This window comes from Rosa rugosa, chromosome 5, assembly GCF_958449725.1.
Source record: "Rosa rugosa chromosome 5, drRosRugo1.1, whole genome shotgun sequence".
Lineage (NCBI taxonomy): Eukaryota > Viridiplantae > Streptophyta > Magnoliopsida > Rosales > Rosaceae > Rosa > Rosa rugosa.
The window spans coordinates 10,186,399-10,203,265 of NC_084824.1; the positions used below are offsets into that span (position 1 = coordinate 10,186,399).

The 16,867-nt window shown below is 36.5% G+C and overlaps 1 protein-coding gene and 1 long non-coding RNA gene across 2 annotated transcripts; one reads left to right on the forward strand and one right to left on the reverse strand.

Moving 5' to 3' along the window:
• The first annotated feature begins 5,929 nt into the window (after nt 1-5,929).
• Nucleotides 5,930-13,921, forward strand: LOC133711174 (probable thimet oligopeptidase). The gene is made up of 14 exons (XM_062137335.1): nt 5,930-6,143; nt 6,237-6,358; nt 6,564-6,727; nt 6,834-6,924; nt 7,006-7,185; nt 7,753-7,833; nt 8,215-8,295; nt 8,990-9,082; nt 9,772-11,360; nt 11,587-11,717; nt 11,913-11,998; nt 12,954-13,068; nt 13,427-13,498; nt 13,593-13,921. Exons 1-9 carry the CDS (start codon nt 5,930-5,932, stop codon nt 9,871-9,873), a joined length of 1,128 nt encoding a protein of 375 aa, XP_061993319.1. The 3' UTR covers nt 9,874-11,360; nt 11,587-11,717; nt 11,913-11,998; nt 12,954-13,068; nt 13,427-13,498; nt 13,593-13,921.
• A 500-nt stretch (nt 13,922-14,421) lies between these two features.
• LOC133707758 (uncharacterized) lies at nt 14,422-16,277 on the reverse strand. Its single transcript, XR_009845266.1, has 4 exons — nt 15,454-16,277; nt 15,309-15,366; nt 14,969-15,003; nt 14,422-14,737 (listed from the first exon to the last, which is right to left on the reverse strand). It is a non-coding gene; the product is annotated as an uncharacterized LOC133707758 (long non-coding RNA).
• Nucleotides 16,278-16,867: the final 590 nt, after the last annotated feature.

The window sequence follows — 16,867 nt, forward strand, 5'->3', positions numbered from 1 at the left end:
CCAAGTCAAAAGAGGTCCACGACGCTGTGGCTTCGGTTCCACTAGATAAGATTTTGAAGCAATTCACTCATTTCAGTATGATAATCCAGCTGAATAGCTCATGCATTTGAATTCTGCTACGAATTTCGCTTTTCAAGCATTAGTTTATGCTAAGAATCTCTAATTTTAATGGAGGACGTGGAGTTTCACTATTATAGTGGTTAATTTGAGCTGCTTTTGTTTCGTACATGGTGCATTTTTGCAGGTTGCGTATATGAATGTTATTTCACCTCTAGCTGAATTGGAAGCGCAGCAATTTCCACTTGTACAGTCTTGTGTGTTTCCAAAGATGGTGTCTACCAGTGATGATGTTCGAAAAGCAAGCGCCGAGGCCGAGCGGAGCTTACTTTAAATAAGAGAGAGTAGATGCAGCGTGTGAGAGTCCAAATTGATGAGCTAAGCTTGTGCTATATCCAAAATCTACAAGAGGATTGTTCTTTCCTTGTCTTCACTGAGACTGAGTTGGCTGGGGTACCACAAGAGTTTCTCAAGGTATAGGATAATCTCTCATTTTTCCCATCATTTTTAAATCAACCATATTGAACGCCGCATATGCAAGTTCACTTGGGCTGTATTGTGGATGAAGTTTCCCCAAACTTAATTTCAGATTAATATAGTTTTTGGTGCTTGTTTGCAACCAGTAAATTGTTTAGGATGATACCTTGAATTCTTCTATGTTCTCAGTATCAAATTAAGTTTCTACCCCGGACTGTATAATGATAAATCAATGATCTCAAATTTCCTTTACTTGTGGATATGCTCATATTGAATTAGAAAAGATAGGAAAAAAAAAGGCAACATGGAATACCATTAGTCATAGGCAAGCTTGAAGGGTTAAACTCTTTTCATTTCCTTGCCAGCCATTTACAGTACAATTCATTATGTATGTGTATAATCTTTTTTTTTTTTTTTTATATGCAACTTTTTAAAATATGAACTCAGTTAAATCATGTGCAAGGAAAATAGGTAACTAAGCTCATCATTAATCGATATACATTGTCATTAAATGAGTAGCTAAGCTTTCTACAATAATTTGTTCAATTTCTGAACTAATTTTGTACTTGTGCAGAGCTTAGACAAAGCTAAAAATGGTAAATTGAAGGTGACCCTGAAAAGTCATCATGTGGGGGCGGTACTAGAAATTTGCGAGGTATGCTCTGCGGAGTGGTTTTATGTTTCTCAGTATTAACAATAAGTCTCTACCTCTGTTTGTATGGGAGATGATTGTATGCACCGACAGTGCAAGTACCCATGCACTGAGGATTGTATGTTCTGTGAAATCATTATTATCTTTGTTTTCATTTGGTTTTTAGATTTCAATTTTTATAGAGGACAATGGGTCCCTCTCTCTTTCTATGTAGTTTTTTTCCGTGAAATCATTATTATCTTTGTTTTCATTTAGTTTTTAGATTTCAATTTTTATAGAAGACAATGGGTCCCTCTCTTTGTTTTCATTTGTTTTTTAGATTTCAATTTTTATAGAGGACAATGGGTCCCTCTCTCTCTCTGTAGTTTTTTCGGTGAAATCATTATTATCTTTGTTTCATTTGGTTTTTAGATTTCAATTTTTATAGAGGACAATGCATTGGGTGCATGTTACCTTTTGATGATCAGGTTTGTAGTACATTTGGTTTCATTTGTTACTGAAATATGGCTAACTGTATCAACAGATATCGTCCTTTCCCCTTTTTGTGATTTACAGATAGCTTTATTAGTTATGATGCAGGAGATGAATTGGAAGTATCTATGAACCTTAACTATGAAATAAAATGCTAAACCTTTCAAATGGATGTTTGAAGTAACCATTCTAAGTGCATCGGAGAGGAGATGGATTTGGCCTTAAGGTACATCGATGATTTCTCTTCTTATCTATCGTAAATGGTGATGTTTATTGAAACCTTTTACTCTTAGAAATTTCATTCTGTTGTTAAAATTTTATTTTTGATTTTTCAGGAAATCTCATGAGAGCTTCCATCGAGGATAAGATCCAAGGAGCTAGGAGAAGAGGATAACTGCCAATAGCACTCTGTTCGATGCCCTGATATGTAAATCATTATAATTTCTTGGGGCATTTCATTTTACACCCAAATTTGATTACACCTATTAGATTAAACCCATCCATGATTTTTTTTAAATTTACACCCAAATCTGTTGATTAGGTTGATTACATAAATAAATTCTCATTAAGTGATGATATAGAAAATAAAACATGTTTTTGTCAAAAATTCCTTAATATGCCACAAGCTCTAAACAAATACACTTGAGAAACTAGACCGGCTCTTGATTGAAGCTCTCGTTATCAATATCTAGATTGAGGTTTATATATGATTTTCTTTATTTTGTGGTATGCTTTTTTTTATATAAAAGGTATGTTATATTTTTCATGTAAACACTTGAATGGAAAGCAAACATATATAGGTTGATAACATATTATACAGTTGTTCTATTTGTAAGGTATGCTTCATAGTTATGCCACTCTAATCGCACCTATGGATCACACTAGGGAGGAAAACGAAAAAAATATTGGAAATTATGGAAGTGGCATTGTTATCGTACCATCTGCAATTGTTTTCTTGCTTTCTTTAATTTATTTATTTATTCAACTATCATATTGGTTGTTTGATTACATTTAGAAAGGCAAAAAGGGAGGAGAAAAAAGAAGAAGAAAAGAACACTTTGTTTGTTTACCATCATGTCATTGATCGAGTTGATGTTGTTGTCATTGTTATGACTAGGAAATAATATGCAAGAGATATTGGAACAAAGCTAAACTTCTAGATATGAATTCAACATAGATGTTGTTTAGTATATTAGTGGACTCGAAAAGTGTTTAAAAGTGTTCACTGGACCAAGTATCCCATGAATGTTTGAAGACTCAGTCTGTAGTTGTTCATTTGGTTCACGGACCCATCATATTACTGTTAACCATGGCTTGAATTTAGGCAAATCAAAATGAAAATATCCAGATATAAAAATATATATGATTCTGATATCAATTAACCACATTAATCCGATCAGTGACACACTAAAACAAGAGGAGGAACAACTCAGTACTTGAGATGCAAATGTCAAAGTCAAATGTATAAATTTTTATTAATTGATAGTAATAAACAGGCAGAAAGAGCATGTAGGCTCCAAAACAATATGCCTAAGATGACATGATAAATTTGATGTTTTTGAAAATATTTAGACTTGAATATCTCCCAGGTGTGCTTATATCTTAAAATTCGATGCAGTTTCATGAACTATAAATTTTTACCAACTTTGTTTGGTTCATAATACTGCATGCAGGCACTGTTTAGAGTTACGCTCTAACTCAGTTAGCAGTTGAGGCTTAAATTAAAACCAATATAGGGTAGTTCACAGAGATGAAATAGGAAATCAAATTAAGCCGTTATTAGATTGAAGTAGGCCTTTTTCATGCCTAGCTAGTCTTGACAAACCCGTCAAGATCAAAGGTCAGTAAATCATGGCATGGGCCATAACCTACATTTCTCATAATATTCACCTCATGACATGCAGAAAATGGTTTTCTCTTTCACCACTTAGGAATAGGGATAAAGGACACAGTCATGCAGCATTCTCAATTCGCACCGACTCTATCCCTAGCTAATCACCATTTCCCTTTTCTCTTATGGTAATGGGGTCTGCATACCAACGGCGGAGGGAAGAAGGGGGCAGCCCCAGTTATGATTTTTGTATGGGATAAAGATAAAGGACAAGTTCAGTGAGCAGGTCTGTACGAAGGAAAGAACAATCAATGTATACATAATTCAACAGTGCTTGAAGCTAGGAACATGACCACACACAGAAAAGAGAAACTTGCCAAACTACATTATTTCTTTTGACACAAGCCACGTGCCTACTTCAACAGGTTTGCTTCTTTAAATCCCAGTTTGCCACTATCTGTTTTTGTTCTGAATCTACTTCTCTGATACGAAAGATTGTGTTTTTACTGCTATGTTCTAATGGTTGGGTTTTCTTCCAATCTTTATGAGTTTATCTGAACCGGTTCTGCCATTGTACTTACCAAAAGTGTGTGTTATATATGCAGGCGTCATTGCTTGAGTTCAGTTCTAGACTTCTAGATTGGTTCATCACCTTGGGTGTTTTCTTTCCATGGTGTTGCTTGTGTCTTTGATACCGATGGATCCATTTCCTCCATGCATGGTGGCTGATCATGGTACGTGACAACGTTGCCGGCCTGGTTTCTTATTTGGTTTCACTGTTTGTAACATTTTGGATCTACATCCACTCACTATTTTTTTTTTCTTCTTATGTGTGTCTATTCGAGTATATCGAGTATATGTACGTATTATGTTATTGTTCAAGCAACGCATGCACCTAATTAAGATTTTTTGTTCTTCTATTTTCATTAATTGTTCCGTTGTAGATAAGTTATGATAGATCTCTATGATACCTATATCTCAAGTGTTTTTATATAGAAATGGTTTTCAATATCTTAAAATGTGATAATGTTACACAATGACCCTAATTTTTCATTCTCGAGTAAAATGCATCAACAATCAAGCTAGGGAAAAAAGAAAAGATGGTGTAAAGGAAAATATATATGTGATGTTGAAGTATCAATTACTAATATCTTAAAAGTTTTCATGAATCATTTCCAAGCATATGCAAATATATATGCAATGTTAATGTCTCTTGATTTTTCCTGCATCTGTTCGATATTGAATGCCAGATGATCACTGTAAGGTGCATTCTCATAATCTCATGTCCGAACGAACCCAGAAGGTCGTGGGAGGGAAAGGCATGCAAAAATCAATCGGCCGGTACATGACCCTAATGAAGATATATAATTATGAAGCTTTGGTCATCAATTAAGTAACCGAAGAAATCAAGGGCTGCTGCTAAAACGCTAGTTATATGACAAGCAAAATCAATTGGCAAACTCATTTAAGATTATTTCTTATAAAGTGATGTTATAGTGTAGCATTCATGAAAATAGAGTTCTCGAACGAGCCCTACATATATCGAACTTAAATGCGGCACATACCTAGCTAGTACGCCCTAACGATCCTAACTCACCATGGCATATATAGATTGATGGGAATTGGCAGGCCATCCTTCAACAACTAAGTTCGTATACAAAATGCTTGGTTTGGTTCTTAATTACTTAAATATGATAGAGATCGAGAAGTAGAAAAAAAAAAAGCAGAAGAAGAAGAGGGTTCATATATAGTGGGTTCATAGTTGTACAATGAAGCAGATTCTATGTCGTTTAGTAAACATCCTTATGACAAAGCATAATCAGATGTACAAATAAAGAAACGTACCAAATCCACTCCAAGTCTCCAACTGTTTACAAATGGCTATGAATGCCTCAATCCAACTCTTACACGTACAATACACAGTTACACACATAAGCTTGACGTAAGTATCATTCTTTATTTAAAAAATGGAAACTCTATTTAAATTAAAAAATAAAATGCAGCAAATATAATTAAAAATAACAAGAATGTTGCAACAACGTAACATAAAATAAACCTAACAAAAACATAATTAAATGTAAGGCTCCACTGTATAAAACATCATATGTGAACTAGATAAAATAAAAAATAAAAAAACCGATGATAAGATCAACTATACACTATATAGATTTCACAAAAAATTATACGTCAAATCAAGCAAAATCTTTCATGTTTCATCAACATAAACTCGTACAAAAAAAGGAAAATTTTTTATCTAAATTGCAATATTCAATTCAGAGCCACGTCGGGTCATACGAAACGGGCCAAGGTCCATCTCCAGCTAACCAACACCTGAATTTAAGCAACCAAAGCCCGTGACAACGACAAATGATAAGGATAGGCCTTTCCCCCATTTTTCAAAAAAATTAAATTTCAAATTAAATTAAAATTAATTTCAATAAATGCAATTTATCGTCCGGCTCATAAAAACTCGCCCTCCTTTTCGCCCCTCACAAAATTTCCCTCCCTCCCGATTGCCGTTTGGTAAGAGACCGAAGCGGAACCACCGCCAGCACCGCCTAATAGCCGTCACCGGAGCCGCCGCTCTCCTCGCTCTCGCCGTCAACCTCGGAATCACCGCCTTCAACTCTCACAGGAACAACAGAAAGAAGAAAGGTCTCTCTTCACTACTCTACTCTTTTCGTTTCTCTTAGCTTTCTTCGCATCAAAACAATGCTATTTGCTCAAATTGAACTGCGGAAGTTGCAGATCTTCAGGGCTCGAAGGTTCGAGTTACTCTATCGGCGTCGGAGATTTTGAAATTGGCCGACCGAGTCATTTCCAAGTCAAAAGAGGTCCACGACGCTGTGGCTTCGGTTCCGCTAGATAAGGTTTTGAAGCAATTCACTCATTTCAGTATGATAATCCAGCTGAATAGCTCATGCATTTGAATTCTGCTACGAATTTCGCTTTTCAAGCATTTGTTTATGCTAAGAATCTGTAATTTTAATGGAGGAAGTGTAATTTTACTATTGTAGTGGTTAATTTGAGCTGCTTTTTTTTTTTTTTTTTTTTTGTATGTGTTGCATTTTGCAGGTCACGTATATGAATGTTATTTCACCACTAGCTGAATTGGAAGCGCAGCAATTTCCACTTGTACAGTCTTGTTTGTTTCCAAAGATGGTGTCTACTAGTGATGATGTTCGAAAAGCAAGCGCCGAGGCCGAGCGGAGAATTGATGCACATGTTCTCACCTGCAGGTATTGTTGTTTTTTTCGGTGACTGTCTTTTATGTGGAGTGAGTTGAACCGTGCATAGTGTTATTTTCGGCTTTGACTGTGTTTTGTGTGCGATGACATTAAACAGCATGCGTGAGGATGTGTACCGTGTTGTCAAAGCTTTTGCTACGAGAGGAGAGTGGGTGAATGCTGAAGCAAAGCACTATACTCAAGCCTTGGTAAGGAGTGAGAACGTTTTTGTGTTTTTGGTGTGTAGAAGAGTAAATGCTGGATGTTGATTCTTTCCCAATCAGTGACAGATGAGAGACTTTGAACGTAATGGGTTGAATCTTACTTTAACTAAGAGAGAGGAGATGCAGCGTGTGAGAGTCCAAATTGATGAGCTAAGCTTGCGCTATATCCAAAATCTACAAGAGGATTGTTCTTTCCTTGTCTTCACTGAGATTGAGTTGGCTGGGGTACCACAAGAGTTTCTCAAGGTATAGGATATTTTTCCCATCATTTTTAAATCAACCATATTGAACGCCGCATATGCAAGTTCACTTGGGCTGTATTGTGGATGAAGTTTCCCCAAACTTAATTTCAGATTAATATAGTTTTTGGTGCTTGTTTGCAACCAGTAAATTATTTAGGATGATACCTTGAATTCTTCAATGTTCTCAGTATCAAATTAAGTTTCTACCCTGGATTGTATCTGACAATGATAAGTCAATGATCCCAACTTTCCTTTACTTGTGGATATGCTCATGTTGAATTAGAAAAAATAGGAAAATATAAGGCAACATGGAATACCATTAGTCATAGGCAAGCTTGAAGGGTTAAACTCTTTTCATTTCCTTGCCAGCCATTTCCAGTACAATTCATTATGTATGTGTATAATCTTTTATTTTATATGTAACTTTTTGAAATATGAACTCAGTTAAATCATGTGCAAGAAAAATAGGTAACTAAGCTCATCATTAATCGATATACATTGTCTTTAAATGAGTCAGTAAGCTTCCTACAATAATTTGTTCAATTTCTGAACTAATATTGTACATGTGCAGAGCTTAGACAAAGCTGAAAATGGTAAATTGAAGGTGACCCTGAAAAGTCATCATGTGGCGGCAGTACTAGAACTTTGCGAGGTATGCTCTGCGGAGTTGTTTTATGTTTCTCAGTATTAACAATAAGTATCTACCTCTGTTTGTATTTGGCAAAGATTAATTGATGATCCCAAATTTTTACTTGTGGATATGGTCAAGTTGAAGTAAAAAAGATAGGAATGTATAAGCAACCATCAAATATCATTAGGCATAGGCAATCTCCAAGGGTTTTAGCTCTTTTCATTTCCTTACCAGCCATTTCCACTAAAAATCATCATGTTAAGGTTCAAGACAATTATTTTTGGATACGTTCTGTGAATGCCAGTAGCAAGAGACATTGAATCATTGATAATCCTTTTATTGTTACTTGATAGTTTCAGAACATCTGTTAGTTTACAAAATTAATTTTAAGCTCCCGTGAAGGTTGGAACAACAAGGAAGATGGTAGCAGTGGAATATGGAAAGAGGTGCGGAGAAGTCAATCTTTCTATCTTAGAAAATTTGGTAATTATTGTGATTTTTACCACCATCATAATTCCAGTTTGATGATCAATCTTTATATCCATTTTTATCTCTATACAAGGATACAGTGTGTGTGTGTGTGTATCACTCAGTGAGCCCTTAGTTTACTTCCCATATTATGAAGACTCTTTAGAAGGTCGCTCTGTTTTATCAACTGATACCCTCTTTGCCCAAAGAAATTCACAACTTCCGAAATATTTGTGGTTTTTATATATGTGCCATGACTTTTAGATTACAATGAAGCTGTTAGATATGTCATTGGCCCCTTTCAAAATCAGTCTATTGCAGTTAATAGGGAGAAAACTTCTTGGAATTCATTAGCATGGAAAATTTTGGAAGTTTAAAGTTGTGAAGTTACAATATCAGTTAAAGCTTACACATTGTTAATTGGATACTGTAGTTGTTATGAGTTCAATGAACATGATTCTAAAGTCTAAACGTTTGTTGTTGTAGCAATTCTTAGTAACTGGTTCTTTATGCATATCTTCGGTTCCCATAGTTAAGTGGTTCTGACTTGAAGATCTTCTAGAGATTATTATTGAATGTGGATCCAAAAGCTTGTTTTCTATTTGCCATTGATTTTCTGTGTCTCCCGACTCTCCTCATACTTCTGATTATTATTATGTAGCACTGAAGTATATGCACATCTTTTTATTCCAATGTTTTTATGGTGCAGGTCCATCTGCGCCATAAGTTTGCTCGGTTACTTGGCTATTCAAACTATGCTGACTATGCTGTTGATCTTAGAATGGCAAAGACGCCCGCAAAGGTTTGTCTGATCTTGCCTTATTGTTAAGATAATATGTGCAGTGGTAACTTGGTGAAGTGAGACGAAGACAAAAGAAAATTATTTACGATGCATTTGTTTTGTTCTTCTTTCTAAATTTTGTTGAGGATGGGTTGGTCAACTGGGGATATCTTAACCCATTCTTCAGGATTGACGTGCATTATTTTTGAAGCACTACACTAAGAATGTAAAGGATAAGAAATAAACAGTGTAAGTGGCCTGTTTCCGGTGAACCTCGAATCTGTTCACTTCTTTTCCACTAAGCAGAAGTCTAGAGAGATGTATATTCTAAAAATCCCCTGTTTGGTCGGTCCCTCCCCGAATTGGGAGGTGCTAGCGTAATCCATCATGAGTGATTCATCATCAAGGGGGTTTACTTATTTCCCTTCTGAAAGTGCATAGATCATTGGGATCATTCGGTTGTTGGTGCATGCCATTTAGCTTTTCAGATTCTCAAGGGACCTCAGGCCTTAGTTGACTGACAATGACTGATTAAGGAAGTTTGAGTAAATTCTGCTGGGATTATTGGCTGTTCTGCTTCGTGACCTTTATGATATGGTCTGGCTTTAAAGTTTTATCCTTCTTAAAGGCTTTAGAAAGTTCTGTTCAGTAGCCTAGTAATCTTAGATGGTGATCAAAAGTCTCTATTCCTGAATCCGATCACTTGACAGTGTATAACGTGTACCAGCAGTGGAAACTACATCAGTATCGAGGGGACTGGTGTGGGGACCATTACTTGCATGTTAAAGGGTTACGAAAGGCTAGAGAGGTGAGATCCCAGCTGCTAGAGATCTTGAAGACACTGAAAATCCCACTGACGACTTGTTGGCCTGACACTGATGTTGTTAGAAAAGCTATCTGCTCTGCATACTTCCACAATTCTGCTAGATTGAAGGGTGTGGGGGAGTATGTTAATTCCAGAACTGGGATGCCATGCCATCTACATCCGAGCAGTGCTCTCTATGGTATGGGATGCACTCCAGACTATGTCGTTTATCATGAACTGATTTTGACTACGAAGGAGTACATGCAGTGTGCCACTGCAGTGGAGCCACAGTGGTTGGCGGAGTTAGGGCCCATATTCTTCTCTGTGAAGGATTCAGATACATCGCTATTGGAGCATAAGAAGAGACAAAAGGAAGAGAAGACATTTATGGGGCAAGAGATGGAGAATCTGAGAAAGGCTCAAGCAGAGGCAGAGATAGAAAACAAGCAGAGGGAGAGAGAAAAAAGATCCAAGCAGCAGCAGCAAATTTCAATGCCTGGTTTGAGGCCAAAGAAACTTAGCTTGTAAATGTAAATATTACTGTACATACGATTCAGTCCTAGTTTTCTGCAGGACCATATTAACATTTTCAACTGAAGATTGATTAATGAAGAGAGATGTACATCCTCTTCATCACCTACAGTGTAACAAGCATGCTTAACTCACATTCACTAGCATTAGTATTGACTATTCTGTATGCAAATCAATCAGTGAATCACCATACTTAGTTCTGGAAAACCCGTAACATGGGGCCTCGGTGTACAGTCTGTGCTTTCTTGAATAGGCTTTTGAATCAGGACGCATTCTGTCCTGGAATAGCTTGAGCATCTGAGTTTTGAGGCGAAGTCTTTGGACTTGTGAACCGGAACACAATTTCCCATCTCTTCAAAAAGAATGACACACTTTTATTTTCAGAGCTTCATCTGCTGTTTTCTGAATTGCTATGGTTGTATGAAATATGTGAACTGGAGTTGGTGCTTTAAGGAAGTAAAGGCTTTCTGCTCAACTAGAATCTGGTGAGGTTTATTCGTCTTGAAAGCCAAGCATTGGCATTTTAAGTGATCGGTCCCCACTGTGGATAAACACTGTGATTTTCGTTAGGATCTGAGCAACTGCCATTCAATTTTACCAGTAGACATGGCAATTTGGTAGATTCGCCAACAGTAGCAGGCGCATTTACTATATACCAAACGTCAGTTACTGTTCCTAATCACTGTTCCTAAGAGCCCGATTTAAAGTGACGCTTTTGCCTTCTATATTTTCTTAAATTACGTCTCTGACCCTAGCAGATTCATACTGCTCTTTCCTCTTTCTGGAAGTATCTATCTGCAGCTACAACATCTCTACACCGACATCAACTCTTCCACTTCCGAAATCAGATCCTAACATCACATAGACGGACATAAAAGCAGCGAGAGCATAGAAATTGAAATCAGCAGAGACGAAACAGCCCAGAAACGTGAGAAGCATCCAAGAGAGGTAGAGGGTTTTTAGGTAGCAATCCGTTTTCTCCCTTTTTCTCTTTTACCAGTTTTTTTCGTTAATGTCCCGATCTTTTTTATGTTTTGATTTCAACGATTTCATTCTAAATAGAAGTCTGGGTTTTGGGTTTCTTGCCTTTGTTTTTGTTCTGAGTTTCCAACCTTGGAATTGATTGTAGGCTATGTAGAAATCTTATGGTAAGAACCTTCTTCTCATTCTTTCTTCTTCTCATGATCAGACTAATCGGTGTTGGTTTGGTTGGGAAGAGGTGGGTGCGAATATTTGGATCCACTTTGGGAAGGAGTTTTCAGCAAAAGAAGAGCTTTTATTTTCAGCAAAAGCAAAATAAGAATTGGGTTTCTTTTCTTGGTAAGATTTGGGTGTTCTTCGGTTATGTCGGATTGTGGTTTTCATTGAGTTATTTGTCTCTGAATTTTATGTTACATTAGATGGTGGCTCACTTGATTTCATGGATTTACTTTGTGATTTTCAATCAGATTGGTTGGTATTGATTGCTATTGATCTTTCAATTCTCAATGTATGCGATTTGGTTTCGTTTTGCAGCCTGGGTTTAACTTTTCAACAGTTCCAAGATCCAAAATTTTGGAGACTCTCAGGGAAAAGGGTTGGGCTGGAAACAAATAGAACAGGTTTTCAATCTCACTTATCTTTGTTATCATTTAGTAAATTGTCATTGGTTTCCAACTTTCCATTAGTAAAATATTTTCTTACTTAGTAAATTGTGTATCGGTTTGCCTACTTAAATGCATCATTTGATTCAGCGTTTTTCATCATCAAAAATTCAAATTCATCATCAAGAATTATTATTATTATTATTATTTTTTTTTTAACACAAATGTTAAGTTTCACATATATGAAAAGTTAAGATAACTCAGAGAAAAGGAAGAGGGGGATGATAATCTGCTAGCCCAGTGTTATAACATACATTGAAAAAGGTTTTGTTTCTAGACTTCATATTCAATGTCATTTTGGCCATTGTAAGCTAGAAAGCCTTATTTGATTCGTTATTTCCCCAAATTAATTCAACGACTTTTCTCCTTTCTTTATGTTTCTCATTCAACACATTCACAAAAAGGGGGGGGGGGGGGTAAAGGGATTAAATTTCACAGCCAATTTGGTATCTCACAACATGCACACACACCTGATGGATATTGGCTTCTGTTCTCGATGCATGGTACAATGCTTTGAATACTGATAAACTTGGCCTTTGTTGAAATTGTGATTTGTAAATGCTTTGTAAATGCATGTGCTCTCATGTAGTCGCTTTAATTTCTATGGCTATTACATATCCAATGCTAATCTGTTTATCACCGAAAACATAGAACATTTGAATTCTTTTTGAGCTTGATTCCATAAAGAACACATTTAAATTTTATCGCATGGATTTTATCGAAGATGGAAACTTTGCAGTTTATCAATTGTATTTAGTTTGTAATTCAAACTATAGTACCCTGCTTGAAAGTCTTATAAAATTTAATCTTTCAATGAAGAAAACGCCTTCATTGATTATTGTTGTTGTTAGTACTTATCTTTCTGTATGTCTTTAAGCTTTGAAAGTCTGATCTGTGGTTTTTCCTGTAATAGCTGCTTGGGGGTTGCTTATATTCAAGAATTGGGAATGCCCGCCTCTTTTGACACTTTACTGCACATTTCCTGCTCAAAATTTCAAACTTGCTACTACTAAGTTTACTCTTTTGAGGTATGGTTGGTAAATTTGGATCTTTTCTTTGAAATTTAAATGTTGTGCTTGAATTAGATGTATGCAATTGAGCTTGATTCCTCTATATCATTTGGTACCAATGGAACAAACAGAGCAATAACTAAACCTCTGCTTGATCAGGAGCATATTGAAAGACAGTTGAGATATCTCAAACTCAAAAGACAAAAAGAGAAACTCGAATCCTGCATTATACATGTCATATTTTGATTTTCTATTGTTATAGTTTTATTTTGATTTGGTTCCTGATCTGGACATCCTTTCTTCTTATAATTACTATGCCTGTAATTCCGTCTTCCTCTTCATATTTGATATGAGATACTTATATGTTCGTTTTTAGGCCATTCACTAGACTGCACAAAGGAAATCTGTTTCAGAATTTAAAAGCAAATTACTAATACAACTCAAAGAGGTAATTATGATTAAATTTAGTTACTAGCTTTATTTACCCTACCAAGTCTGCGATAAATTCTTTTTCTAACAATAATCTCTTTGTCAAAGGACAGCTCATCTGAGGTTCCCATCTGATCCCTGGGATGGCATCGCTGAATTAGCTAATGATTTGATTCGAGGAATGCTCTGTGAAGGTCCTTCAAAAAGGCTCACCGCTCACCAGGTTTTAGGTAGTTTAAGTAACGATTGCAGTAACAGAGTTTGCTCAAATAAACACGTTCCTTGAGAATCTGAGATCATTCTAGCTAGCATCTGTAAATATGATACGAGTTAAAGTTGAATGTTTGTAGTATGAGCTTTGATATGAATTTTTTTTAAGGGTATCATACCATATCCCAGTACACTTCCAAGTTTGGAATACAAGTCTTCTTTCATCTGTTTCTTTCTTCACCTTGATGCAGAAGCTAGAGCCTGAAATTTGAATACCAAACTACGACTTCTTGGAAGAATACCTCAAAACAAATTACCACTTTCCGATTAGTCATAAAAAAAACCCCGCAGCAAAGCGCGGGCTCATTTACTAGTGATATTTAGAACAGAATTATATGTATATGAGCAAGTTTAATTTTGGTAGTTCTGTGTTAGCTGCCGATATTATTATCGATTTCTTCAATTCTGGTTCATATAGAGAATCGAAACGCCCCTCTAATATCTGAAAGTTACCCTAATCTTTCCTTGTATTCGCTGATAGAAATCAGAGATTATCACGCACATTGTGGTGTCTTCAACAATACTTCAATTTATTCCATAATTGACAAAAGTAACATTTTATTAATTAAGGCTTCAAGTTTAGATGTTGAAGGTCCATGCATACTTTGACGACCCATCTAAACTTCAATGCAGATCTTAATATAATGCAAACACAACTCATCTCAATATATATCATCTATATGGCAATTAGAGTCCTGCCTACACTGCCTTCACAAAAACAGCTATTGTCATTCATTCAGTAAGATTGTCACTAAAATAATCACAAACTAAAGTCAATTCTCACCTAAAAATCTCCTCTATTTACAGTACTTGGAAGAACAGTTTTCCCATTACGACAATCCACTTGACAAAATCAGATGTTTGCTGCTGCAAATTTCTTCATAATAGAATTGGATGGAGCTACAAATCACAGACAATACCATTAAAAGAGAATTGACACGCCCATTATGAAGCACCCCAGGGCCCACCCAGGGGCTTAAGCGCTCACCTGTTGCAGCAACCACATTAGTGTCAGCACGTCGAGTATTAATAAACGGTAGCAAAGGCAATGAGAGATTGCATATAAACAGATTTCATCACCAGAAAACAAAGTTCATGGTTAGCAATAATGGCCAAGCTTCGCACAGTAGTAGAATGGTTCAAAGTTCAAACAGGGTGAACAAAGCTGCATACATTTTTAACCGTGGTATATGAAACTTGTCTGATTCTTACAGCTTACCTATTCTGGCCGCCTTCCAAAATAAACCGCGGAACCTGCATTAGCAATGAAGCCAGCCATCAAATAAACAGCAAGTCAAATGAAGTTTTCCGGAGATTTGAGGGAGAATGAGTTACCTACTTGATACCTTTATTGGTTAGTTTAGCTACACATATATCATACAAGTGCACCAGAGAATGATAAATCTATGAAAGAATATTCATGCAAAATCTAGTATCCATTACCATCCTAATACAGTGTCTAAATTGATAGAAGGCTGATTACTAAATTTGATAAGCATAAAGTCTGAGATATACAATCATAATGTTTCAAAAAGACCTCAGCAAAGTTCAAGGCTTACCATGTTTGTATTCTACTCAAAGTTAGATGCTTTACTAATTCCTTCAGTTGCTTCAAATCTACACCCAAAAACAACTTTATCAATAAATTTAACACATAAAAAAGTAAAGCTTCAGATACTGAACTGGTGAAGCATGACTACGTACCCAGATTGAAGTCTTACATGACTATCAATCCCCCAAGGATTTCATCAGAAGCATGACTTTTATCGTTCATTCATTAACTGAGATGAAAGACAACGGTGATACAAGAAAACAACACGCAAGAAGGAAACAAACAGCATATTCTAGGGAAACAAAAAGAGATCAAATATACAAGAGAGTCTAGTATCCTAAATAGCTTAAACTTTGAAAAAGAACAAACAGTATGTTATCCCCATAGAATAAAATTCTGATTAACTGGCAAAAGCACCCAAAAGCTAATTCACAAATCGATTTCGCGTTGAAATTTACTGCCATTTTAAGAATCCAACAGAAGCAACTGATTGTTTAAACCAGCATTGCAGTAAACACTTCTCATAACACCTATGACAAGCAATTAGAAATATGAATTAAAAAGCCGCGCCCCTGAGGCGCAAAAAGCGAATTCCAGGCCTGAAATTGAGTGTGTTCCGGTGGCTAGGCGATGACGCTGGTGAGGCGTCCTCCAAGGCGTACGCGCAGAAAAAAAAAAGAAAAAGTGACGTCGTTTTGAAACAGATCGGGTTTAAAGGCCATTTGAAACTTTTGAAGGTATGATTCCCGATTTCCCGATTTCAGGTTGTTCCTGATTTCCTGTCTAGACAATCATATATGTCCAGCAACCCCATTAATTTGGTTGCAATAGTTTGCAGATTTTGATCTTTTAGATATTCTTGTTTGTGGGTTACTGTCAATTTTGCAGATTTTGTGATCCCATTGGAATTGATTTAGATTTTGTTGGATTCAGTTTGAGTTTTGAGTTTGGTTACTGTCAATGTTCTCGGTCCTCTTTTGAATAGCAGCTGGAAGATATTCCACAGTTTTCGTCATTATAATAGTTGTGTTCAATGAATTAAAAAACGCGCCTTGAGGCGCGCCTGAGGCTTAAAAGGCGGAAATCAGCCCTAAATTGAGTCAGTTCGATGAAAAGGCGACGAGGCTTCTGAGGCGGCGAACAAGGCGTCCAAGGCGCAAAAACGACGCCCCAGGCGCACGCGCAGCGTTTTTTTTTTTTTTGGGGTCTTTTCCGATACGACGTCGTTTTGGGTTTTTAAGGCTTAAAGACCTGCCTAAGTCGCGCGACACTGAGCAGAGGACATCGTTCAACCCCCAAATCCGACTTTCGCACTTCCAAAGAGATAAAAGGCAGCAATCTGATGCAAATCCCTTATAACCCAATCAACCCATTATCTTTCTCAAGGATTTGGCTGTAAAGGAGACCAAGGAGACTATTTTCGAACTTGGAGTTCGATTATTGGAGTTTGATTTGCAGCTTCAAGTTCGATTATTGGAGTTCGATTTGGAGTTCGATTTCAGACTTGGAGTTCGATTGGTGTTTGATTTGCAGACTTGGAGTTCGAATTGGAGTTCGATTCGCAGA